General features: G+C 43.8%; 1 protein-coding gene across 1 annotated transcript; it reads right to left on the bottom strand.

The window, feature by feature from the left end:
* Nucleotides 1-5,789: 5,789 nt before the first annotated feature.
* Nucleotides 5,790-8,618, bottom strand: PROP1 (PROP paired-like homeobox 1). Its single transcript, XM_042905472.1, has 3 exons — nt 8,510-8,618; nt 7,084-7,316; nt 5,790-6,151 (listed from the first exon to the last, which is right to left on the bottom strand). The coding sequence occupies exons 1-3, from the start codon at nt 8,616-8,618 to the stop codon at nt 5,813-5,815; spliced, it is 681 nt and encodes a 226-aa protein (XP_042761406.1). The 3' UTR covers nt 5,790-5,812.
* Between the last annotated feature and the right edge of the window lie 17,920 nt (nt 8,619-26,538).

Genomic DNA, 26,538 nt, shown 5'->3' with positions numbered 1-26,538 from the left:
AAGTATCATATGACTTCACTCATATGAGGACTTGAAGGTACAAAACAGATGAACATAAGGGAAGAGAAGCAAAAATCATATAAAAACAGGGAGGGGGACAAAACATAAGAGACTCTTAAATATGGAAAATAAACAGAGGGTTACTGGAGGGGTTGTGGGAGGGGGGATGGGCTAAATGGGTAAGGGGCATTAAGGAATCTACTCTTGAAATCATTGTTGCACTATATGCTAATTTGGATGTAAATTTAAAAAATAAATTAAATTAAAAAAAGGAATTGTGTATATAGCATTGGTGAAAGAAAATGTAAACAAACAAAAAAACAACTGTGGCTTCTTATTTACTCATAAAATTGAGAACACCAACGAAATTGACAACATGGAAGAAAATACATTCAGAAAGAAGCAACATTAAAACAAAAAATAAATAAAATGGAACAAAGAATAATACCCCAGAGGCTTTGAATCTAGATGATTTTACATTTTAGAGATGATTTCCATTGCATACAGAATTTTTTTTAGAAAAAAAACCACAAAAGATGTATATCGATCTAGCTCATTATGCAAAGGAATCTATACCTGAACCTGATAAAGAGGAGGAAAAATATCCTAATAAATAAAATCAGATAACCAAATAGAATCTAAGGTATATTAAATAATGACTAATACATCACGTTGGATTTATCCCAGGGATTCACAGTGGGTCCACTGTGAAGGATTCTATATTACGTATGATGTTAAATGGCAAAACAGGAAAAAGATCCATTTAAATTTAAGTCTTGGTTGAAACCTCATACATTTTCCTACTTTATGTATAAATGAGCACATATATACAAATATCACTAACATGACTAGGATGACGTTTCCCTTCACGTCAAACAGTATCTAAATTAAAGCAAACCCTTGGTGTTCAAACACTATTGGTATCTCCACACCACCTGTGCAAAATCAGGCCGCTTTATTAACACCTTTACGCCACCTGGTTCGAGAAGTGTTTGCCAATGCAGTTAAATTTGAAACCCCAAAAGAGAGGTAAATGTCTTGAACTTTTCCAACACTACTGGAACAAGGAACACATACACAAATATGGTTAAGAATTCAGAAGACGGTTCAGCAAGGTGACTGATACATGAATAAGCAGAAGCTTTCCTATTTGTGACTAATAAAACAATCAAGACAATGTGGTGGAGGGAGGGAGAAGGGCATCGTATTAACGTAGCAACAAAAGCAAATCCCTGGGAGTAATTTTAAGAAGCCACGTGAGAAACTTACAAGCGTTTCCTGAAAATTAGAAAGCATAAACCAGATAAGCAGACACGCGGCAGCTGTTCCAAGACGACGAGACTCAGAGACTCAGTGGCTTCGCCTCTGAAATGGGACAGGCATCCTCAAGGTCAGGAGAGGACTGAGGGACATCAGAAGGGCCCTCTGGAGTTCCGGTTTGGAGCCCATCTGGGCGGGCGTCTCTCCCCTGCTGCTCCGACGGGCTCTACCAAAGCCTTTCCCCGCGGGATCCAAGCCTGCCGCCTCCTCACCAAGACTGCAGCTGAATCAACCCCAGCCAGCCAACTTCTTTCCAAGTCAGAGGCTGCTCCCCTAGGCAACCGCGTGCAGGCGGAAACGCCGCGGAGCATCCTGGGGATTGCAGTCCTTTTGCGCTCTGGCGCACTGACGCTCACCGAGTCCGCAGAAGGGCCGACTTTGGGGAGGAGCTGATCTGGCCCAAATCCCTCCAGCTGTAGAGCCGGGGCAGGGTTAAAAAAAAAAAACCTCCCAAGTGATGGGTTCACTGGTTCCAGTGTCTGCTCTCAAGGGGCCAGGGTTGCTCTGGCCCAAGTTCATCTGTGGGTGCGATGTGGTCTGCGAGTGTGCAGGAAACACCAAGTACGTTGAGAGAAAGCAAAATTTGTTCATCAGCCAATCAACCCTCACGTTTCCAGATCTAGGGTTCTCAGAGTGCTGCTTACAACTCTTCATCAGCTTGTCAATATCTACAAACAAACAGCCTGCAGAGACTTCGATTAGAATTGCACTGAATCTCTGGATCAAATTAGGGAAAACTGACCTCAGAATATTGAGTTTTCTGAGCCATGAAAATGGTATCCTGTATACTTAAGTGTTATCTAGTTATGTTCATTAGAATTTTATAGTTTTCAGCATACAGATCCTGCACATATTTTATTAAATTTATACCTAAATACTGAATTTTGTTGTTACCATTTTAATTAAAAAAAATTTTTTAATGTTTATTTATTTTTGAGAAAGAGGCAGAGTGCGAGCAGGGGAGGGGCAGAGAGAGGGGGAGACACAGAATCCAAAGCAGGCTCCAGGATCTGAGCTGTCAGCACGGAGCCCGAAGCGGGGCTTGAACTCACTAACTACAAGATCATGACCTAAGCGGAAGTGGGACGCTTAACTGACTGACCCACCCAGGTGCCCCAAGACTTGTTTTATATATATATACATGTGTATATATAAAGAACTTTCCTGAGGGACACAAGAGAAGTCTGGAAAAAATGACAGGACACATCTGCGTTTGGATAAGACAATTTAACATTTTAAAGATACCAATAATCCTTAAATTTTTGGCAATTAAAACCCTATGGTAGAGGTGCCAGAACAGACAAGCTAATTGATGGAAGAGAATTAGGTGTCTACAGCTGTCCTGTATATATATGAGAACTTCATGTATGAAAAAATAGGACTTTACAAATCAGTGTTAGACTATGGGATGGATTATATTGGTAAGACTAGCTAGCTGGTCAAAAGGAAATTACATGGCTATTTTGCATGACTGAGCATCCTAAAATAAATTTCAGGTGATTCAGGGTATAATATATTTTTTTAATTTTTTAAATTTTTATTTATTTTTGAGAGAGAGACAGAGTGCAAGCAGGGGAGGGGCAGAGAGCGATGGAGACATGGAATCCAAAGCAGGATTCAGGCTCTGAGCTGTCAGCACAAAGCCTGATGCAGGGCTTGAACTCACAAACTGTGAGATCATGACCTGAGCCAAAGTCCGACACTCAACCGACTGAGTCACCCAGGCACCCCAGGATGTAATATTTTTGACTCAAATAGTGGAGAAAATGTGAGTGAAGCCAGTAAAAACAAAGGGAGATGTCTCCCCTGGGGTTCCTCATCCAAACCACATAATACAGAGAATGAACTGGGTGAACACTTTCTCAATTCTACATAATCAGTACTATTCTAGGTGCTGAAAACAGAAGTTACATACAATTGATACCTACAGCATTAGAGCATGGGCTTACTTCTCTCACAAACCCTTGCTTAGAAAGTCTAAAACACAAAAGAAAACTACCCATTAAGAATCTATGCACAATATAATTGCAAATATGTACAGTACTTTAAAAAGGCCTACAAGGAGAACTTTACAGAAGGAAAGTGGGCTAGGCTCTGTGTTAGGCCAACCAGACAATCAAAACATTAGGCTACAACAACAAACTGCAAATCCTTTGTTTGTAATGTAAATGATTGAATACCTTTTGTTAATATGTTTTTATTCCTGTATTTTGCTATTAAATTTTTTTATAACATTTCCAAGACAAAAAATTACAAGTTTATGCTTTGAAGAATTTATGTAATTAAAATTTCACTAAACTGGGGTCCCTGGGTGACTCGCTCAGTTAAGCATCTAACTTTGGCTCGGGTTATGACCTCATAGTTCATGTGTTTGAGTCCTGCATTGGGCTTTGTGCTGTCAGCTCAGAGCCTGGAGCCTGTTTCAGATTCTGTGTCTCCTTCTCTCTCTGCCCCTCCCCTGCTTGTGCTCTGTCTCTGTCTCTCAAAAATGAATAAACATTAAAAAAAATTAAAAAATTTTTATCACTAAACCAATCTTTCTAGTTTAGGACTTATTTGGGTTTTGACACTGGAGTTGCACCGAGTAAGCATCAGAAATGTAAGATGCTTAAAAATTGCTACACTACTCATCTTGGTTGGGGGCTTGGGTTTGGGCGTTCTTTGGTTTTATTTTAACTTTTCTTTTCAAATGTAAAAGCCTTAAATGTACTGTAAACCTCAGATTGTTGTAAGGCTGGGTTGAGGTTTGTGTACTGTGGCTTGGATGCAGCAGTGGTTGGCCATGGAATAAAGAATGCATGGATCAGAACAACAACAACAACAACAACAACAACAAATGAAAGGCTAAAGCAAAAATAACAAATGGCAAAAAACAGCTGCAACACATATGACCAGATAGTTATATCCCTACTGCACAAAAGCCTCCATCGCTAATAAAAGAGGACCCTATCAATACATAAATGCCTCCAAGAAGTGATGCAGAAAAAATATAAATTGCCAATACGCATGAAACTGTTTAACTCTCACTAGCAGTCGATTAAACGAAAACATACAAATAATCATCAAGGAGACATCACTCTCAGTGAATAAAAATGTCAAAAATGGTAAAGGCCAACAAGGATGGGCTGAAACCAACACTTGGGTACTTTTGGGAGGCATGCAAACTGGTATGATGTTTCTGGAAGGCAGTCTGGCCCAAGGACGTAGTTACATGGGAGAGCAAAAGTATAATAAGGAGGTTTTACTCCAGGCTTATATATAAAACTACAAATAACATGAATATCCAAGCCCTTGGGGCTTATGTACTCAGAATTTTTCTATAAGTCTAACAGTAAGCGAGGTAGGCTTATGTATAAGTAAGTAAATTATGAGTAAAATAAGTACATTATTAGCCATATGGTATATAAATGGTGCCACCAGCTAGGCCACACCATGTTTCTATTAGGAGGGCTCAGGTCAGGGCACTTCACGCTGGTTTTTTTCCTGGGAATGACCTCTTGCGAGCCTTAAGACTCACAATGGCATTTTGGAAAATCAGCCCTAAATCAGATGTTTCTTCTCTATCAGCAACCACATATGTTATGACATGCGGTCGATTAAATTTTGTTTTTACATTAATTTATTTTTGAGAGACAGAGCACAAGTGGGGGAGGAGTGGAGAGGAAATGAGACACAGAATCCGAAGTAGACTCCAGGCTCTGAGCTGTCAGCACAGAGCTTGAAGCAGGGCTCGAGCCCACCAACCATGAGATCGCGACCTGAGCCAAAGTAGGATGCTTAACCGACCAAGCCACTCGGGTGCCCTGACACGTGGTTGATTTTAAGAGTCAGGTTGAAGGTAACGTTGGAGACTCAGATCTTATTTGTTTATTTTTTTTATAAGACATTGGAGAGCAGATCTGTGATGATCAGATTTGCAGGGTCTGGTGGCAATGGGAAAGGCTGGAGCTAAGGGAGTTATTGAGGAGGATTAGTTAGAAGATATGGGGCCAGGAAAGATGAAATTCAAGAGATATTTCTAGAACATTAATGAACAAAAGTTAATGACTGATTTGGGTAGTGGGAGTGGGTGATGGGGGAAAGAAGAGCAGGTAAACTTTAAATCAAAAGCCGTATTGAAATCAGTTAGAAACTGCTGGGTGCAGATCTTCAATTGTGATGTCAATTAATGAAGCCCCAAAAGTTGTATCACGTTCACTAATATCCATTCACCAGTGGCAACAATTGCTTCCATCATCAATACCACCCTTCTACCTGGTTACCTCCACTGAGCATTTTATCTGTATCTTCTAGTAGACTCACCTCTCCACATTCCCTCAACTAATCACCTCAGGATGCCTTCTTCAGATCTCCCATTTTTAAATTCCTATCTCTGAGCTGCCCATCACCAAATTTCTACTTGATCCTTAGAAGGAAGGGAAGCCACCCAGCTTTCCCTGAGTTTCACCAGGGCCACAGGCTGGGAGATTACCTTATCAGCTCCTGTTCAACCTTAGTTCCAGGACTTTGGTGGCTCAAGGCTAAGGGGAAGCATAGCTGGGGGTGGGGGGCAAGGCAGATGACCAGTAGGAGTTGGGTGCAAGGCGGGGTACCAGTCTTCAGACTGGTGGGGCCGAGCAAAGGAACTGCCTGTGGAGGGCTGAGAGGGAAGGGCATGGTTGTAGGGGTGAGGGAAGCAGGTCATGGGTGCAGGTGGTGTTGGGTAGGAGTAGGGACAGGCAGGGGACTCGGGCAAGAAACCAGAGAAGGTGGCAGGAGACAGCTGGGCCAGTGGCTGGAGCAGTGACCGCTCTTGCTTCCTCTGCTTAGCTCTGCGGTTCTGGAACCAGACCTGAGGAAGGGGAAGAATAGCCACATCAACGCCTCTCTCTCAAATAGGTGGCCCTGTCACATCAGAGCCCCCCTCCCCTTCAATGACACAAGCTTCAGGTACAGAGCATAAGCCTCTCTGACCATGCAGAGGAAGTACAGTTCTTCCCAAAGGCATAGGCCAGCTGGGCCTAGATTAACAAAGCAAGACCCACACCATCACTCCCAACCTGTGTCTAAATTTGCCGTACTATGAATTTGGGTGAATTAAGAATATCAACTTCCAACACGAAAGAGATCAATATGACACAATGGCATCTTCCCTCCACAGAGAATAGGAAACTTCCCCTAGGATTATTGATGACGAATTTTATTGTTATAGACAGCTGGATTTAGGGTGGCGGCTTTATACTTAAGATGATTTCTATGGTTCGGATGAAAGGCACATCAGGCTGGCTGAGTCTCAAGGCCATGGTTAGGGACAAGGGTACATATGCATGCAAACGCTAAGATTGAATTTCTGTTGGAATTCACATCACTATTTTTAAAAATGTTTTGTTTATTTTTGAGAGAGAGAAAGAGTGGGGAAGGGGCAGGGGTCGGGGGGCAGAGGATCTGAAGCAGGCCCTGGGGCTTGAACCCACAAACCATGAGATCATGACCTGAGCTGAAATCAAAGGTCAGAGGCTTAACCTACTGGGACATCCAAGTGCTCAGGATTCACATTCCTATGAAGGTTGAGGGTAGGGTGTTGAAAATCAGGTTAGAGCTTAGGGTTACATTCAAGGGACAGTCTCATTTTAGGTGAGGTTATGTTGACTGCTGGGCGAGGCCATGTTCTGGGGAACGTTTAGGTTTGGGTTATAATGCCATATGAGAATTTATACCCCAATAGCTCCTGAGCACCAAATCTACATTTCTTCCCAGGAGAAGTGGGGGATCCTGGGGCATCACCTGGATTCTCGCCTCACTGAGGCCTGTGTCCCGGGCGAGGCCCTCTCGGGCCCAAATGTCAGGGTACTGATTCCTCCCAAAGGCTGCCTCCAGCTGTTCCAGCTGCGCTGGGCTGAAGGTGGTTCGGTGGCGGCGCCTGGAGTGCGGGCGACCCCTCTGTGCACCTTGTGGGGAAAGCCGTGGTCTCCGCACTCCTACACCAGAGAGGTTCCTGTAGGGCCGAGGGCTCATGTCTGAGGATGGAGGGGAGGGGAGAGGTTGTGTGGGGTGGACCCATCCGTCCATCCGGAACCTCGGATGCCGGTCCGCCCAGATCCCCTTTGCCTCCCACCCCCCAAAACCCCTCAGCTCTGTTAAGGAGCTGGATCCGGCTCCGCCTGAGCCCCCACTTCATCTCTGAGTGCGCTTATTCTGGGCTCTCCACCTACATTGTCACCCCTGAGCCTCACTTCTCACCCTGGGCACTTCTGCCTCCTGTAAGTCCAGGCCCATGGAACATTCCCATGCAACACGTGTCCCTCCGTGTGCCTTTCGCCTCTCTGGGAGCATGTACTGTCCTTCTGGGTCTCACCCTCTGGGGCTCTTATTTGCTCTGACACAGTAACAAACTGTCCGGATCTGTAGGACACCTGTGACTTGTTTCCTGCTCTCAAGGCTCATGTTCAATGTCTACGTTCCCTAGACTGCTCCCATCCTCCTCCACCCTTCTTCACCTGGGAAGATGAAACATTCCTCCCTCTTCCACTCAGACACACCCTCCCCTCACCTACATTTCATCTTCTCCCCTGGCCCGGCCCTGGCCCGGCCACCGGGCTGCAGGAACCTGAGCTCGTGGGAAAGGCTTGACTCTCCTCCCTGCAGGCTCACTAAGCCCCCACACTAATTAGTCTGAGAGCCAGCCGGGGAAGAGAGGACACGGAGCGAAAGGAAACACCTGGAAGGCACACACTGAGAAAAGGAGATGTCTGGAGCTGAGGCACCCATCCCCATGGGGACCGAAGGAGCAGCTCCCACCGGGGGCTCAACTGTCCACCTTGGGGACACACGCGTTGAGCCACTGGTGGTCCCCTGCTCTCTTGGGATCCAAAGCCCTGGCCCCTCCAGATGCCCATCTCAGAGGAGGCAGTGCAGTGGGCAAACCACGAGGTCAGGGATGAGGAACCAGATTTCAGCTTCGCCTCTGCCCCACCACCATGTGTGCTGTTCAGCAGTCCATCAATGCCAAGGCTGCGGGTCCAGTCTGTCAAACGAAGACGTTGTCCCTCCCTGTGCTTGCTAAGATGCCCAAGGTTTTTAGCATTCTGGAGGCTGATTTTTATCTCCCCTTCTTGCCTTCCTTGTGGGGAGCCATGCCCTCCCCCAGGAGCCTAAGCATGGAGCCCCCTCACCTGCTGCCTCCTCAGGACCACCCCAGAGATTCACTCACCCACCGTGGAGGTCAGAGTCCCAGCGGCGGGGTAGCCCTCGGGCCAGAGGCTGCTGCAAAGTCGCCCCTTCTTCTGCTTACCCTGCTCACTCCTCCCTTCTGCTTCCATGGCTAACAACAAAGACCAAAAACAGTCCAGGTTCCTGTGTCCCTGAGTCTCTGAGCCCGGGTCAGTCTTTCTCTGGTTCTGTCGTTCCCCTCTCTGCCTGTTTATCTTGCTCCTTCTCCCTGTGTTTATGCCTCTCACTCTCTGGATGGAAATACAGATGGATATCTTTGTCCTTCTCACTGTCTCCCCTATTTTCTAATTTTTTTTCCCTAACTCCCCATTCCTTCACTTGAGTATCATAGCATTCTCTCTGCCTTGCCCCGACCCTGTTTCTCTGTCTTGGCCTATACTTTCCACTGTCTGCCCCTTCTCTCTCTCTCCCTTTGCTCTCAGCTGCCTACTTTCCCAGCCTGCAATCCCACACCACCTCTTTCTCCCTGAGCCTTGGAGGAGTGACCTGCCCCTCGCCCCTGGGGGCCCATCCAATCATTGCCTGGTCACCAGAGCCCCCTTCGTCAGGGGAGGATCACAAGCCGGATGAGGGAAGGTGCTCAGTTGGAGGGTCCAGGGACTGGGGCCAAGAGCTCGTATTCCCAGAGGACCAAGTTCTTTTGTCCTGTTAAATCCCCTCCTGGGAGCAGACAGGATAAGAAGAAAATGCATTCCTCCTAAGACCCTTCCCCAGAACCCCACCGTGGGGAGAGGGGGTGCAGGATTGCACCAGAATGAGGGCCAGGAGTAGGGCCTGCCTGGCATCTCAGCATGTGGGTGAATATCCAAGGATCTGTTTCCAGGTAACTAAAAAACTAAAAGACACAAGTGCATTCTGGCCCCTCCTTGATACCCTGATTCTCAGAATATACTAGACACACCCTCCCCCACCTCAGGACAACCTCAACCATGGGCTGAATCTCCAGGACACCATAGTTCTCAAGGGCTGTCTGCTTTCCTCTCCCAAATGTCACCTCCTCACTCACTCAGAACCCCTGGGACTCCAAGACCTTCCAGGGTCACGCAGACATTCAGAAAACCCTGGCCCTTGAGAGCCTTGGAATTCTGGGTACATCCTGACTGCTTGGACTTTAGGACTCCGTGAGACACTGAGATGCCCACGCCATCCTGACATTCTGAGTCTTCAAGGAAATGCTGAAGCACCTAGGATCCCGGAGCAGTCAAGAAACCCTGACACCCACAATATTCTGCTTCTTGAGATCACTTAGACCCAGAAAGTACATTCTGACATCCCTGGGGGATCCTGACCCTTTAAAGACAACCTGATACCCCAGGACTCTAGGATACTCTAGGACGCACTGAAATCCAGAATGTTCTGCCTCTACTAGAAGATCCCTCTAACCCTGCCATGAGGTTCTAACTTCTCAGGACACCCTACCCCTCATGGAAGGGGCAGTCTGAATCACCACGATCATACTTATCTTTCGCACACATCCTTTTAAAAGCACCCTGACAATTTAAGACCAAAAAAAAAAAAAAATTCTCTAGGATCTTGATGCTTACAGTATGGTCCACAATCAGCAGCATCAGCAGCACATGAAAGCTTCTTAGAAATGCAGAATCTTGGAGTCCACCTTAGTGGGACTAAGGGACAGTCTGAATCACCACGGTCATGCTCATCTTTCGCACACATCCTTTTAAAAGCACCCTGACAATTTAAGACCAAAAAAAAAAAATTCTCTAGGATCTTGATGCTTACAGTATGGTCCACAATCAGCAGCATCAGCAGCACATGAAAGCTTCTTAGAAATGCAGAATCTTGGAGTCCACCTGAGTCCTACTGAACCAGAATCTGCATTGTAACAAGATCCCCAGGATAAACGGGTATCCATTTATTTTCACCAGCTCAGGCTGCCATAACAAAATACCAAAGGATGGGTGGCTTAAACAGTAGACCCTTCTCAAGGTCTGGAAGCTGCAAAAGCCAAGGTCAAGGTGTCAGCTGATTCAGTTCCTGGTGAAAGTTCTATTCCTGGGATGTAGACAGCTGTCTTCTTTGCCTTCACATGGCAGAAATAAAACCACCTTTGGTCTCTCTTCCTCTTCTTGTATAGATACTAATCCCATCATGTGGCCCTTGCCCTCAAGATCTCATCTAACCCTAATCGCCTCCCAAAGGCCCCACCTCCAAATGACATCACATTGGGATTAGGGCTTCAACACATGAATGGAGGTGCAGGAGACACACAAACTTTTGATCCATAAGAGCATTAAAGTTGAGAAGCACTGATGGAAGACACCAACCTTTCTCCCTCTACCCCAGCATATACCATGACCTCCTGGAGCAACCCAAGCCCCCATGACATTCTGATCTCCCAAGACCCAGTAACATGCATCAACTTGAACCTACAAGCAAGTGCTGAATTCTAGTACATCCTGCAGCCTCAAGATACCCTAACTCTACAAGGAAACTGACCAGCTATCTAGTACAGCCTAATTGCCCCCAGGGTACTCTGATATTACAAAGAAACTCTGACCCATTACCCCTGCTCCCCAAAGACACTGAGACACTGCAAGTTTGACTTGACATTTCAGAGAACCATAACCCCTCAGGGGGCTGGAAGGCTTAGAGGCATTTGGTCTTCCAGGGCATCCTGATTCCAACCCCCAATCCTGACCTCCAAGGAAGCCTGACACCCAGGATCCTCTCACCCCACAAGAAGGAGAATAGTGTGGAAGGAAGGAGTATAAGTTCGGAAGCCAAACTGCCCCAGGTTCGAATCCCAGCTGTACCACTTGCTAAGCTATGTGATCCTGGGCTCATTTCTTAATATCTCTGTGCCTCTGCTTTATCATCTGGGGAAAGTAATATGGTTGATTCTCTTTATTTGAGGTAGTCTGTTTCATAAAGTCACTACGAACACTGAATTAGTGGATGTTGAACCATAACTCCAAAAAATAGGTTTCCGAGAGCCTCTGGCCACAACATTTTCATCACCTGATCCATACATAACCTTGTTGTATGTGTTTCTGTTTAAAGATATCTTATTTTAATGTATATTGCTAACTTATTAACGTTGAACCCATGGCCAATGACACTGTGACTCATGCCTGAACGAGGGTTGTCTAACACATGTATTTTCTCCCTGAAGCACATCATGGCTTTCCTGCACTTGAGAACACCGGACAGCTCTTCAACACTATGCTTGGAAGCTGCCTTAACAGCGAAATTACCAGGAAAAGCACAAATATGTGAGAAATGGCGGCACTTAAGAGACCGCAAAAAGACATCTATTTACAGTATGACAGTTAAAACAGGAAGCCAGAGTAGTTGCTCTGTTTGACCTCAGCTGGGAACGCGGCAGCTCAAAGTAGTTGCCTCGCTGCGCACGCGCATTGCTGCAAATGACCATCCAAGTGCCAAAGCGTGTTGCAAAAGGGTACTGACCTTGGGGTTTCAAATAACCCTCAGTGACTTCCCAAATGCGGGATCCACAAAAAATGAGGATCCACTGTACCTACGTGGTGAAGACACAATGATTGAGAGTTAATGGAAGAGAAGCATTTAGGACTGTTCCTTGAACATAATTACACAGGCAAAAATGTTACTTTATTGTCATTCTAATTTTACTACCATCCCTAAGAGCTTCCAGCCCTCAGAGTCATTCTGACCTTACCTGATTCCTGAGTCCCTAGGGCACAGGGTTGAATTCAGTCTCTCAGACACATGAGCCCTCCAAGAAGTTTTGACTTCTGTACCTTATAGTCAGCATGATAGCCTGAATTCACGATGTTCCTCACAACCTTTTAGGACACCCAGAACCTAGACCCTGGACATGTCCAGACAAAGCCGTGGTGAGGTTTGGGACACTCTGACCATATAAGATATTCCCTTACCTTAGGGCGCCTGGGTGGCTCAGTCAGCTAAGCATCCGACTTTGACTCAGGTCATGATTTCACAGTTCATGAGTTTGAGCCTTGCATCAGGCTCTGTGCTGACAGCTCAGACCCTGGAGTTGGCTTTGGATTCTGTGTCTCCCTCTCTCTCTCTGCCCCTCACCCACTCATACTCTGTCTCTATCTCTGTCAAAAATAAATAAACATTTTTAAAAATTTAATAATAATAAAAAAGGATATTCCCTGGCCTCAAAGGATCCAGACACTCAAGGGAATCCTGCCCTCTAGTCCATTCAGAAACACACCCCGCCCCCCCTTGCTCTTATCTTGCAAAGGGCATGCTGACACTGAAAAACCACCCAGCCCCCAAAGCCCAACCCAGGAGATATTCTCTACACACCAGCTGACCCATAGGACATTTGTACCATGTAAAGACATATACTGATCTGCCTAGGCACCCTGACCATATGATGTCCACTGGTACTCTAACCTTCTCAGGTACTCTGACTCTCTCAGTCCCCGGCTTCTCAATAGGTACCCTATTCACTGCCACTTCCCCCTCCCTCCCACACACAGACAGCCCACCAGGACCTCCCAAATCCATGAGGTGATAATTCTTCTTTAAAAAAATTTTTTTTTCATGTTTTTTATTTATTTTTGAGAAAGAGAGAGAGATAGAGCACGAGCAGGGGAGGGACAGAGAGAGAGGAAGACACAGAATCCAAAGCAGGCTCCAGGCTCTGAACTGTCAGCACAGAGCCCTACATGGGGCTCGAACTCAAGAACCATGAGATCATGACCTGAGCTGAAGTAGGACACTTAACCGACTGAGCCACCCAGGCACCCCAAGAACAGTCTTTTTAAAATGATAAGCTTCCTGTGCCAGGCTGCCAGTATGAAGTAAGGAATTCTGCTTAGAAGCAGTGTCTTCAAGATGGGCTCACTCCAGCCCCAGGCAGATCACCAGAGTTAAAGAGAGAAACATTCAAGGACCCTTGCTAAAGGTGATAAGTCAGATTTTATCCAGAACCACTGGAATAGGTGTAGGGATCACTGCAATGGGACTTCACAGTGGGGGAGAGAGAGTGGGCTCAAGGCCAAATTCAGCATGGGCAAATGGGAATTTATATCCAAGCAGCAGAGTGGAGGGCAGTGAATGGAAAATTGCTAGGAAGAAACCTCGGGGGTCGTGAGTGGGAGATTCTAGCTAAAGTGACCTAACAGGATCCTTGCTGAAGACAGGCCAGCGTGGTCAGACATCATCTGGGAGATGATGAAGGATGAGGAATCCTATCAGATTTGGAGGGTGACAGGATATCAAGGTCTGGGAGTTCTGGTTAGACTGACTTTGCAGGTTTCTTGAGAAAACTGGCTTTTATAAGGAAGTACACAGATGGGCCTAGAAGAAGGTTCATGGAGCAGGACTAAGGTTTGAGTCTATGTCACCAGTGAATGGCCTGGGTATCAAAATATCTAAATATCTGCAATATAGGTGGGGTCCCCATCAAGATTTTGGTTTTATAGTAAAAGACAGCTGGATAAAGATTCAGCAAAAATACTTCTGTGGGAAAGACAGTGATTCAGGCAAAATTAAAAAGAATTTTAGAACTTGAGGTGTCAGCTTAGAGCTCTAGAGACATGTATTCCATCCATGCTCGTAACAATAACAACCACAAAAGGTGGACAGGCAGAAATTAATGACTTCTTGAGAACCCATCCAAAAACTGAGGTCACCACTGATGGCGCAAACAGCCATCTTGAAATCTGGGGAGAGAGAGGCACCTTCAATGAGACATGGAACCTGGGACATTTTCTTTACCTGGGACAGAAGTTGCTGCCCTCCTCATAAGTCAGTCAAAACATTAAACTAGAAATTTTGATGTGATGCTAGAGGCCGAGGGTAGGCTAGCTCAAGAGTGGGAAGCTCCCTGAGGCCACAATCATGGGAGGAATTCCTACTTTGTCATAGGCTTTTCTTACAGGAACCCCACCAGGCTCTCCCAGGGAGGATGGGGACAATCTGGAGAGAGCTCCCCCACGGTGCTGTCTTGGAAAGGGGAACAGTTACCATTGCAAAATTTGCCCAGACCAATTCCCTTATCGGAAAAAAAAAAAAAAAAAAAAAAAAAGAGTCTTAATCTGCAGGGGAAGAACACCAGCTGAGGGCATTGATGAAATCCACTGCAGCTGGGGAGATAAACTCCACTCAGACCTAACCCCCATCTCACTTAAATTAACAAAAGGAGCCTCAAGGCATAAAACTGGTAAGAAAGATAATTGGACTTCAGGAAAAGCTCTAATCCTAGAGGAGCAGAAACACTGTGACCAGATCACCCAAACACAGACCCACTGTGTATTCCAAGCACCGAGACTTAATCTCAACATTAGAGAATGCCCCCTGATCTTCCTTTCCCCATTATCATGGTAACAAACCTCCAATAATAATAATTGTGGAGGGGCACCTGGGTGGGTCAGTCAGTTAAACGTCCTACTTTGGCTCAAGTCATGATCTCACAGTTCATGAGTTTGAGCCCCACATCAAGCTCAGAGCCTGGAGCGTGCTTCAGAGTCTGTGTCTCCCTCTCTCTCTCTGCCCTCCCCCACTCATACTGTCTCTCTCTCTCTAAAAAAAAAAAAAAGAATAAAAACATTAAAAAAAGCAATATTTGTGGACTACAGGTGGGAGAGTTCAAGGGACAGACTCTCTCTGGGGATCCACACAAAAGGGATCCCAAGAGGTTAGACAAAAACAAAGAGACTAGAGAAATTTAAAGTTTCTAGTTCCCCTAACAACAACAACTTTCAGAACTGGTAATCATTGGGAAAACAAATCTCAAACACAACCTAGCTTGTGGCTAGATTAACATAAATCCTCATACTAACAGCCTATTACCTCAGTATTTACTACTTTATACAACACAGTCCAGCTTTCAATAAAAAGTTACAAAGCATCCAAAAAGCAAGAAAAAAACACAATGTGAAGAGACAAAACAATGATCATAAACAGACATAACATAGACATTAGAAGTATTAAGGAGTTTAAGATAAATATGATTACTAAATTAAAGGTCTAATGGAAAAGGTAGACAAAATGCAAGATCAGATGGGTAATTTTAGGAGGCAGATGGAAACTATAAAGAAGAATCAAATGGAAGTGCTAGAAATCAACACACAGTACCAGAAATGAAGGATGTCTTTGATTGTCTTATCAGTCAACTTGATGCAGCTAAAGACACAATCAATGAACTTAAAGACAGGATGATAAAAGACTGAAAAAGATAAAGGAATGAAATAAGTGTCCAGTAGGAATGTTAAAGCAACTATTTCAAAAAGGAAGGGACACATGATATCAGTCAGAAACCTAGGTCTGCACAAAAAAATAAAGAGTGCTGGAAAAGGAGTTAAGTGAAGGCAAAGGGGTCTTTTTTTTCTTATTTTTAATTTCTATTAAAGATAGTCACTTGTTTAAAGCAACAATAGTAATAATGTATTTGACTGCACATTTTATAGCATGGAAATAACTACATGGTTACATAAAATGTTCTCTTATGATTTAAATCTCTGTAAAATATAGTCGTTAAAACAACAATATTAACAATGTAGCATGGGGCTTATAATATATGTAAGAGCAAAATGTATGACAAAGATCAGGAGAGGAGAAGTGGAAGTACACTGGCACAAGGTTCTTGTATTATGCATGAATTAGTCTTGTATCAATTTCACGTAGGATGTGATAAGGGAAAGATGCATATTACAAACTGTGAAACGCTGCTTATATTAGAAAAGAAAAACTATACATACATAAAGTCACCACCAATTACACCTTATCTTACAAGTTTATCACTAATACCTCAATAAAGTTGGACAAGAGAGAAAGAGAGAAAGGTCTCAAATCAATCACCTAAATTTTATCTTAACAAACTGAACACATGAATGTCTAGTTGCAGACATTCTGCAAAGTAAGCAGAAGAAAGAACATAATAAAGATCCGACTGTTGACAAAGATTTTTCCCTGGACCAAACTTTAGTCAGGCTCTGGAACCTTCTCTTAGGTCCACTTGTGTACTTCCTTCTAAAATCCAGTTTTACAAGAACCAGGCACAGTCAGTTTAAACAGAATCTCCCACCCTTGATATCTGGCCACTCCCCATAACTGGTAGGGTTCCTCATCTTCCATCATCCTCCAAGTGAGGTCTACTCACTGTGGCCTGTCTTGAGCAAACAATCCTGTTCGGTCGGTTGAACTAGAATCCTGTTCAGTCGGTTTGTTTGTTTATTTATTTTAATGTTCATTCATTTTTGAGTGAGTGAGAGAGACAGAGCATGAGCGGGGGAGGGGCAGAGAGAGAGGGAGACACAGAATCCAAAGCAGGCTCCAGGCTCCAAGTTGTCAGCACAGAACCCGACGCAGGGCTCGAACCCACGAACTCTGAGATTATGACCTGAGCTGAAGTTGGATGCTTAACTGACTGAACCTCCCAGGTGCCCACCCCCCACCCCGTTTGCTCAGCTTAACTAGAGTCCCCCATTACACCTGGTGTCTCCTCTTAGCAATTTTCCAACCACTGCCCTTCACCTTGCTCCTTGACGATAAATTCCCACTTGCTCATGCTGTATTCTGAATTAAGCCTGGCTCTGTACTGAGGATTCTATCCCCCTATTGCAATAATCCTGAATAAAGTCTGTTTTTGCCACTTTAATTAACATCTAGTTCTGATTTTTTCTTTGACAGTGTGAATCAATGAAATAGAAAACAGATAGGTAACAGTGAGAATTAATAAAACTGAAGGCTGGTTCACTAAGAAGATGAAAACACCAGTAAACCTCTAGCGAAGTCAATCAGGAAAAAATAAGACAGAAATGACGAATACAAAGAATGACAGAGGTAAATCAGTATAGATTATACAGATATCAAGTGGATAATAAGAGATTATTACGAACAACTTTATTCCACTAAAGTTGATAAGTTAGATGAAATGGACAGTTTAAAAAATTTTTAATGTTTATTTTAGAGACAGAGAGAGAGGCAAAGCATGAGCAGGGGAGGGGCAGAGAGAGAGAGAGACAAAGAATCTGAAGCTAGCTCCAGGCTCTGAGATGCCAGCACAGAGCCTAATGTGGGGCAAGACCCCACAAACTGAGATCATGACTGGGGCCAAAATTGGACGCTCAACCAACTAAGCCACCCAGGTGCCCCAATGAAATGGACAATTTTATGAAAGACAATCTATCAAAGCTCACTCAACAACAGATAACTGAACTAGCTCAATACCTAATTAATAACGGAATTTGTAGTTAAAAATTCCCCCCCCCCACACACACAAAAACACTTAATGCCCAGATGGCTTCAACTGCTGAATTCTATCAAACTTTTAAGAAATGTATAATAAAACCCTACACAAATTCTTTCAGAAAATTGAAAAGATGTGAATGCTTCCCAATTCATTTTATGAAACATTATAATAACAGACCAATGTCCTTTATGAATACAGATTCAATAATCCTAGACAAAATTTTAGAAACTCAAATCCCATCATATCTGAATTGGATAATACATATGACTATATGGGCTTTACCCCAGGAATGCAAACTTGGATTAACATTAGCAATTCAATCCGTATTATTCACTGTATTAATTAAGTAAAAAAACAGGGCACCTGTGTGGCTAAGTCCATTAAGAGTCCAATTTCAGCTCAGGTCATGATCTCCTGGTTCATGAGTTCAAGCCCTGCATGGGGCTCTGCGCTGACAGTGCAGAGCCTGCTTGGGATTCTCTCCCTCTGCCCCTCCCACTTGCCAGTGACTGTGTGTGTGCACGCTCTCTATCTCAAAATAAATTTTAAAAAACTTAAAAAAAATACAAAGTTAAAAAGGAAAACGATCCCAATAGCCCTAGTAAATGCAATAGACAAAATTCAGTATACATTCATAATAAAACCATTCAATAAAATAACAGAAGGAGATTTGCTCAACTTGATTAAAGTCACATATGAAAAACCTACAGCTAACATCATACTTAATGTTGAAAGGGTGACTATTTTCCCCTTAAAATTAGGAATAAGACAGGGATGTATCTTCTTATCACTTCCATTCAATATTGTACTGGATGTTCCAGCCAGTATAATGAGGCAATAAAAAGAAATAAAAATGTGATGTAATTGGACATATATATTTAATCTTCCTCCCTAGTTCCTGGCACATGAACTTTGAAAACCATTGGGATTTCCTGAGTGGTGGGGATGAAAGGACCATATTTTGTTATGCATAATAATCCCCTTGGATATTACCTAAGTGCATGCTAATGAAGTGACCCTTGGTGTGCCCCAAGATAGCCTCCAGATGGGGGCTGGTTGCCAGAGGAACCAACTAGGTCATTAGACAGTTGAAACCTTTTTTAAAAAATGTTTATTCATTTATTTGGAGCAAGAGGGGAGGGGAGGGGCAGAGAGAGAGGGCAAGAGAGAATCCCAAGCAGGCTCCACACCGTCAGCACAGAGTCCCATGCGAGGCTTGAACCCACAAACCATGAGATCATGACCTGAGCCAAAACCAACAGTTGGATGCTTAACTGACTAAGCCACCCAGGTGCCAGACAGTTGGAACTTTTAGCCCCAGTTCCCCAACTCCAGGGAGGGAGGAGTCACTAGAGACTGAGTTAATCACCAACGGCCGATGATTTAACCATTCATGCCTACATAATGAAGTCACCATAAAAATTCCTAAACAACAGGATTCAGAGAGCTTCAGAGAGCACCTGTGTGTCAGGAGGGTGGCACACCCCAAACTCCATGGGGGCAGAAGCTCCTGCATGAGGGCCACCCTTGGCCTTTCCCTATGGTGCTTCTCCATTTGGCTATTTATTTGTATCTTTTATAATGTCCTTTATAATAAACCAGTAACAGTAAGTAAAGTGTTTCCTTGATTTCTATAAGCCATTAGAGAAAATTATCTACCCTGAGGAGGAGGTCATGGAAACCTCAATTTGTAGCCAAATTAGACAGAGTGTGGGTAACCTGGGGACCAACTAATTGTAACTGGTATCTGAGGTCAGCCTTGTAGGACGGAGCCCTTAACCTCTGGGGTCTGTGCTAGGTCAGGATAGTGTCAGCACTGAATTTAATTGTAGGACACTGAGTTGGTATCCTGAGGGTTAGGATAGAGAACTGGTTGTCAGTGTGGGGCGAAAAAAATAAAAAACAAGACAAAACCCATACATTTGTTATCAGAAGTGTTGTGAGCAGAAAATACCTTCATTAAAACACAACTGGATTAGAAAGACAGAAGTAAAATTGCCTGTGTGAGTGGAAACAATAATCATTCATGTAGAATTTCTGGTGGAATTATAAACAATCTACTAAAGTTAATTTCACAAAGTTTCAGGATTCAAGATCAATATTTTTTAAATCATATAAAAACAAATAATAAAAAATTCAAATTAAAAATTAGTACCACTTACAGTAACATAAAAATATGAAATATTTAGGGGTGCCTGGGTGGCTCAGTTGGTTGAACATCGACTTCGACTCAGGTCATGAATTTGTGGTTTGTGGGTTCGAGCGTCACATCGGGCTCTGTGCTGACAGCTCAGAGCCTGAAGCTTTCTTCGGATTCTGTGTCTCCCTCTCTCTCTGCCCCTCCCCTACTCGTTCTCTGTCTCTCTCTCTCTGTCTCTGCCTCTCTCTCTGCCTTTCTCTCTCTCTCTCAAAAATAAATAAAACATTTTAAAAAGTGAAATATTTAGTGTTTAAAGCTGTCAAAAATATGAGCAATCTGTACACTAAAAACTAAAAATAACATTCATGAGAGAAATTAAAGAAAACCTCTTACTTATTTTTTTAGAAAACCTTTTAAAATGTAGAAATATTCTCTACTCTTAGGCCAGGAGACTAAATATTGTTAAGCTGTCAATTCTTAATTGATAAAATTCCATGCAATCTCAATCAAAACTTCACCAGGATTTCTCATAGAAATTGCCAAACTGATATCATAATTTATATAATAATTCAAAGAACCTATGTGGTCCTGAAAGGGTACTAGCTGTAAAGGGAAACAAGAAAACCTTTAGGATGATGGAACCATTTCATACCTTGATTGTGGTCATGCACACGAGTATCAAAAGTCATCCAAGTGTACCCTTAAATGAGTAATGTTTATTGCCTATCAAATAAAACTCAAAATAAGAAAGAACTAATTTTGGAATAGGGAAAGAATAAAGGCATAAAAATCAAACAAATGAAAAAACTAGGCAATGATTAATTTCAGGGACATTCAAAAGTTGTACAGGAAAATAATTAAGATAAGTACACCAACAGTGAATAACAGAGTCAGAATGTCAATAATAAATATTGACATGCCCCCAAAATGCGATGTGCCTGTATTAAAAGGATTTGAGGAAGAGGAAATGGGACAGTCACCCTTTCAAATGGGAAGAGGGTATAGATAAGATTGCAAATCAAAAATCAAAGATAGCATTATAGGGGTGCCTGGGTGATTCAGTCAGTTGAACGTCTGACTTTTGACTTTGGCTCAGGTCATGATCCCAGGGCCATAAGATGGAGCCCATGCGCAGTGCGGAGCCCACTTGGGATTCTCTCCCCCCCACCCCAAATAAAACAATTTTAAAGAAGCATTATATACCTGAAACTAATGTAGCATTGTGTGTCGCCTATACTTCAATAAAAAGTAGCATTATAGGTATACTATTCAGAAAAATATAAAAGTGCTTACACTGGGCAGTGGGACCCAGGGGTGGAGAGATGAACATTAGGGAACTGGGTTTTCCATCTAAAGACTTGTTTGACTTTCAAAGCTGTACTAATATATTTATTTGACTAAAGTAATTTAAAAAATAAAATGCTTGAGGGGTGCCTGGCTGGCTCAGTTGGTAGAGCACACTACTCTTGATCTCAGAGTCATGAGTTTGCGCCCCATGTTGGGTGCAGAGATTACTAAAAAAATAAATTAAATAAACTTTTAAAAAATGCTTCACCAAATACTTGATTTATTTATTTTTTATATTCATTATTAACAAGAGCATTGAAAGCCATTTTCCCATAGGTTTTTATATTAATGTTTTCTTTAATTTATAAATTATTTGGTTTTAATATTCTTTTTGATATGAAAATTATAAACAATGCTTTAAACTTTATCAACTGGACACTTCTTTTTACATTTGGATTTTTGGTTTCCAATTTTTGATTATGTAATGGAGACTGTAAGAGAATGTAGCCTCTAAAATCACTGTTTGGGGACTCTGTTAATAGCTTTTGTGGTAGCCTAAAAAATGGTCACTATTTGTGATTGTTCCTTGGGCTTGAAAAAGAATGTGTAATCTCTATTTCCAGAGTGGAAATGGATGTATTTTAAATCAAAATTTCTTCACTGTTTAAACAAAATCTCTGCCATTATGAGCTTTTGCTTTATGGAAACTATTGTTACATTGCTTCATTTGATGTTTCATTTGAGTTTCTATGAGTTTTTCCTCTATTATAAAATATTACTCTTTTATGATTTATGCTTCTGGTTAACTTTATTACTGCTTTATCTGTAATTAATCGTGTCACTCTTTTTCTCTAATTTTTTACATAAACATTTCTGGCCAACTTCATATTTGTGTACTTTTTAAAATTATTTATATAGTTTTAAAGGTTTTTATTTTTTAAAGTAATCTCTCCACTTAACATGAGGCTTGAACTCACAACCCCGAGATCAAGAGTTATACACTCTATGTACTGAGCTTGCCAGGTGCCCCTCTTTTTTCTTTTTTTAAAAGGTGAGTTTTGTGGGGGCATCTGGGTGGCTCAGTCAGTTAAACGTCTGACTTCGGCTCAGGTCATGATCTCACGGTTCGTGAGTTCAAGCCCCACATCGGGCTCTGTGCTGACAGCTCGGAGCCTGGAGCCTGCTTTGGATTCTGTGTCTCCCTCTCTCTGCCCCTTCCCAGCTCACACTCCGTCTCTCTCAAAAACAAATAAACATTAAAAAAAAATTTTTTTAAAGGTGAATTTTGAAAACTCACCTGTTAAAAATTTTGCTTTTTGGGGGCGCCTGAGTGGCTCAGTCGGTTAAGCGGCTGACTTAGGCTCAGGTCATGATCTCGCGGTCCGTGAGTTCGAGCCCCTCGTCAGGCTCTGTGCTGACAACTCGGAGCCTGGAGCCTGTTTCAGATTCTGTGTCTCCCTCTCTCTGACCCTCCCCCGTTCATGCTCTGTCTCTCTCTGTCTCAAAAATAAATAAATGTTAAAAAAAAAATTAAAAATTTTGCTTTTTGTAGGACATACAAATGGAAACTTAGAAATACACACCCAAATTCCAATAGCCAGTAGATAACTATTTAAATGACTCCATACACAGCCCATACCCACTATACCCTACCCTCTGTCTTCAGGCAAATATCTCTAGGTGGTGCCTCTGATTTCCTGTGCCAGGGACACAGTCACTATTACATGTTAAAATACAGATTTGAGGTTCTGCTCTTAATATTCACTTTCTTAGGGGGGCATCTGGGTGGCTCAGTCAGTTAAGCATCTGACTCTTGATTTTGGCTCAGGTCATGATCTCATGATTGTGAGATGGAACCCTGCGTGAAGCTCCGTGCTGGGCGTGGAGCCTGCTTACAGTTCTATGTCTCCTTCTCCCTCGGCCTCTCCCCTGTGCACATTCAATCTCTCTCTCTCTCTCAAAACAAAACCCATAATTAATTTCTTAGTACAAACCAACAGATCAAACTTTGTATTTGAAAGAAGAAAGAATCCAGGGTCCTAAAACCTTACAGATTATACAAAAGAGTCAGTTCAGGGGCAAAGTGTACAGAACAGAGATGCTACCAATGTATGTGGGCCAATTTCACTTGTTCTACAATTTTTCTTCAGGTCTATTTTGGGCACAGAACAAGATACAAGGTGACACAAGCAGGAGAGGAGACATTCTTGAGGCAGTGGGAAGCATCAAGTCTGAGCACTAAAAGGAGTTCCCCTCAAGCAGAGATAGCTGTGTCCAGAGAGAATAGGAACAGAGTGGTTGGTAAGTGCGCCTCTAGTGGAGCCAGGGGGAATCCACCCTGGGGATGCCCAACCTTGGCAACTATGGCTGCCCTGGTCCCTAAGGGAGTCTCAACCTCCAGGGAAGGAAGATCTATTTATTTGTTCCCAATCATCGAAGCCAGACCTGAGAGAACCACATTATCTATCTAACTCTAAATATTCTCCTCCAGTGAGAACAGGTTCCTCAGTCTTCAGCCCTGGCTGACACTGTTGAATCATCCAGGGTCAAGCAAGGAGCCAGTGGAGATAGGGGTTCCATGACCACATTTCACAGCAACAGAGAACAGCCAGGTAAGAAGGGCTGAAAAGCAGGTGTGGACACGGGACCTCCAACAACAGACAGATTCACGTGAACATAAACATATAGATTTACCTTCGGAATAACAGACACGTAAAATCCCTTTGCACCTGACCAAGTTCAAAGGGGGCATGTGTCCTGGTTTGACATGTACAAGTCTCTCTTTTCAGGATGTGCTGCCCACTGCAGGACAGAGCAGGCACGTTTCCAAGGAGGACGTAGAAAAGCAGCAGTGGGAGACGAAGGAGACAGCTCAGGTTAGTGGCGCTAGGGTCAGTGATTGCAGGCTCTTAAAAGAGCCCCACAACAGAGAGTCTTCTGGCAGACATTCGAGACCCTCCCATGCTGTCCCTACTCTGCACCTTTCTGCCAGTTGCTTCCTTGTGTTTGTCCATCCACTATTGTCTATGACCACGTAATTGAGGTGTCCCAGAAGGAGAAGCTCCTTGGATGCCACAAAGAGCCCCACAGAGTGGAGCTGGCTTGGGCTGGGGTCTGGGCACTCAGCAGCTCTGGTTTTGAGGTCCAGGAACACAAACCCTCAATGCTGAAGACCAGATGTCTCAGAGACAGCCACGTGCTACCGAGACTCAGAAGAGATTAGTGCAGGAAACCAGGCATCCACATAGGTAAGTTATATAGGGGTGCCTGGGTGGCTCAGTTGGTTAAGCATCCATCTTTGGCTCAGGTCATGATCTCACAGTTCTTGAGTTTGAGCCCCGAGTCGGGTTCTGTGCTGACAGTTCAGAGCCAGGAGCCTGCTTTGGGTTCTGTGTCTCCCTCTCTCTCTCTGCCCCTCCCCTGCTTGCACACACTCTCTCTCTTTCTCTCTCAAAAATAAATAAATAAAATCTTTTTAAAAAGATTAGTTAGCACTCTTGTTAACAGGAAGCTGCATGGGAGATTGAATGAATATTCACGGGGTGGGTGGTGAATATCCATTCAGAGTAAGAGGAATTGCCATATCTCCTACTCACTGTGGAATCTCCACCTGCTGGGGTTTAAACCATGAAACAAGAGATTATTTTTTCTAGTAACTGATCTTCTATTGGCAGGTCTCCTAAAAACATCCTGGCCAGATTCATTCATTTTAAGCCATTGCATACTATAAAAATGGTGCTTTAAAGTGGTCAAGAACAGTCTAAATCTTCGATCTCTTGTGTTCTACTCTCTCACAATGTGCCTTGGCTTGGAGTACGGAAGGGGAGGGGGATGCTGGTAGATGTACTCTTCCTGATTTGGAGAAAGAAAGAGAGGGGGGAAATCTAGTAGGGGTACTCTCCTTGACCAAGTAAGGGAGCTGTCTCTCCTCTGTTCCTATTTGCTGCTCTTCTGGCTTGTCTGTCTTACTTATGGGCTTTGTTGTTGTTGTTTGTTTATTTTTGAGAGACAGAGAGAGACAGCACGAACAAGGGAGGGGCAGAGAGACAGGGGGATAAAAGATCTGAGGAAGGCTCTGCCCTGACAGCAGTGAGCCCAACTCGGGGCTCAAACTCAGGAACTCAGGAACCATGAGATCATGACCTGAGCTGAAGTTGGATGCTTAACCTACTGAGCCACCCAGGCACCCCTCACTTATGGGCTTTTATCTCTGTGGGCTGCTCATAGGGGATTTTCCAGGGATTACCAGAGGGTCTCAGAGCGGGCTCAGAGAAGGTCAGAGAGGGTCTCAGAGAGGGTCTCAGCTCTCACTCAACCCCTGTAACCTCCCGCCCCTTCCCCAGTCCCACCCAAATGGCGTTTATGTTACTGAAGAACTCCCCTTTCCTGGAAGGCACAGATTTTGTCCTATGAAGTAGCTGTCACATGTCTTCCACAGGGGCCACCAGCGCTCGGGGAACTCACACGTCCTTGCAATGGCACACAGCTAGCTTCTCTGCCAGCCTTCTTCCTTCTCTCCGTTCTCCCATCTCTGCCCATTTTCTCTTCCCTGCTCTGGGAGAGTGAGGGCTGATCAGCAAGCCCATATGCCCAGTCAGGAAACCAACAGATGGTCTCCCCACGGTGCAAGCATCTCCAGTCTTTGGTGGGACTTTTTTGGAGGTCTCCACACTCAGAGTTGGGGACCAGGAAGCCCACTTCCCTCTCCCTGTGGGGTGTAATGAGAGGGCACAGACTTTCTCCAGAATCATTGCTCTTTCTGCTCCCATCTCTCTCACGACAGGACTTGGGGGTTTGGGGGCAGTATTAATTGTGCTCCTGATAGTATTATCCCAGCAAACACTGGCAGCAGGAGCTAACCCTAATGCTGGCAGATTTCCCAGCACAGAGTTTGGGTTATTTAGAGCCTACTGACCTAAAAGGCCCTTATGGACCTTTTCCACAGTTCCCAGACAAGAGGAAAAGACCCACTGCCATTCTACTATACCACTTCCAGCTTTTACTCCCATTTTCATTATGGAGAACAGCCTGCAATTAAAACCAGAATATTCACATGTGCTGTTCAGACACAAGGGAAAAGGCTGCATAAATACAACTTTTTTTTTGTTATAAACAACTATTTCAGAGTGAGATCGAACAATTCTTTTTTTAATTTTTTTAAGTTTACTTATTTATTTTGAGAGAGAAAGTATAAACAGGGGAGGGGCAGAGAGGAGGAGAGACAGAATCCCCAGCAAGAGTCCCTGCGATCAGCACAGAGCCTGAAGCGGGGCTGGAACTCACAAACTGTGAGATCAAGACCTGAGCCAAGATCAAGAGTCAGATGTTTAACCAACTGCACCACCCAGGCACCCCAGGTTTGGGTTTTCCTTGACGCAAGCCCTGCCCTCCAACTTCTACGTCCCCCATT

This window comes from Panthera leo, chromosome A1 (genome assembly GCF_018350215.1).
Source record: "Panthera leo isolate Ple1 chromosome A1, P.leo_Ple1_pat1.1, whole genome shotgun sequence".
NCBI classification, from domain to species: Eukaryota; Metazoa; Chordata; class Mammalia; order Carnivora; family Felidae; genus Panthera; species Panthera leo.
The sequence above is the reverse complement of the archived record's forward strand: the minus strand, read 5'-3'. Positions and strand labels throughout refer to the sequence as shown.

Bases quoted from the DNA above. Each gene is read 5' to 3' on its own strand.
- PROP1 (XM_042905472.1), bottom strand. From the start codon at position 8,618: ATGGAAGCAGAAGGGAGGAGTGAGCAGGGTAAGCAGAAGAAGGGGCGA. The intron at 7,317-8,509 runs GTGAGTGAATCT...CTCCATCCTCAG, and splicing joins GACTCTGACCTCCACGGTGG to ACATGAGCCCTCGGCCCTAC. The intron at 6,152-7,083 runs GTGATGCCCCAG...CCCCTTCCTCAG, and splicing joins TCAGTGAGGCGAGAATCCAG to GTCTGGTTCCAGAACCGCAG.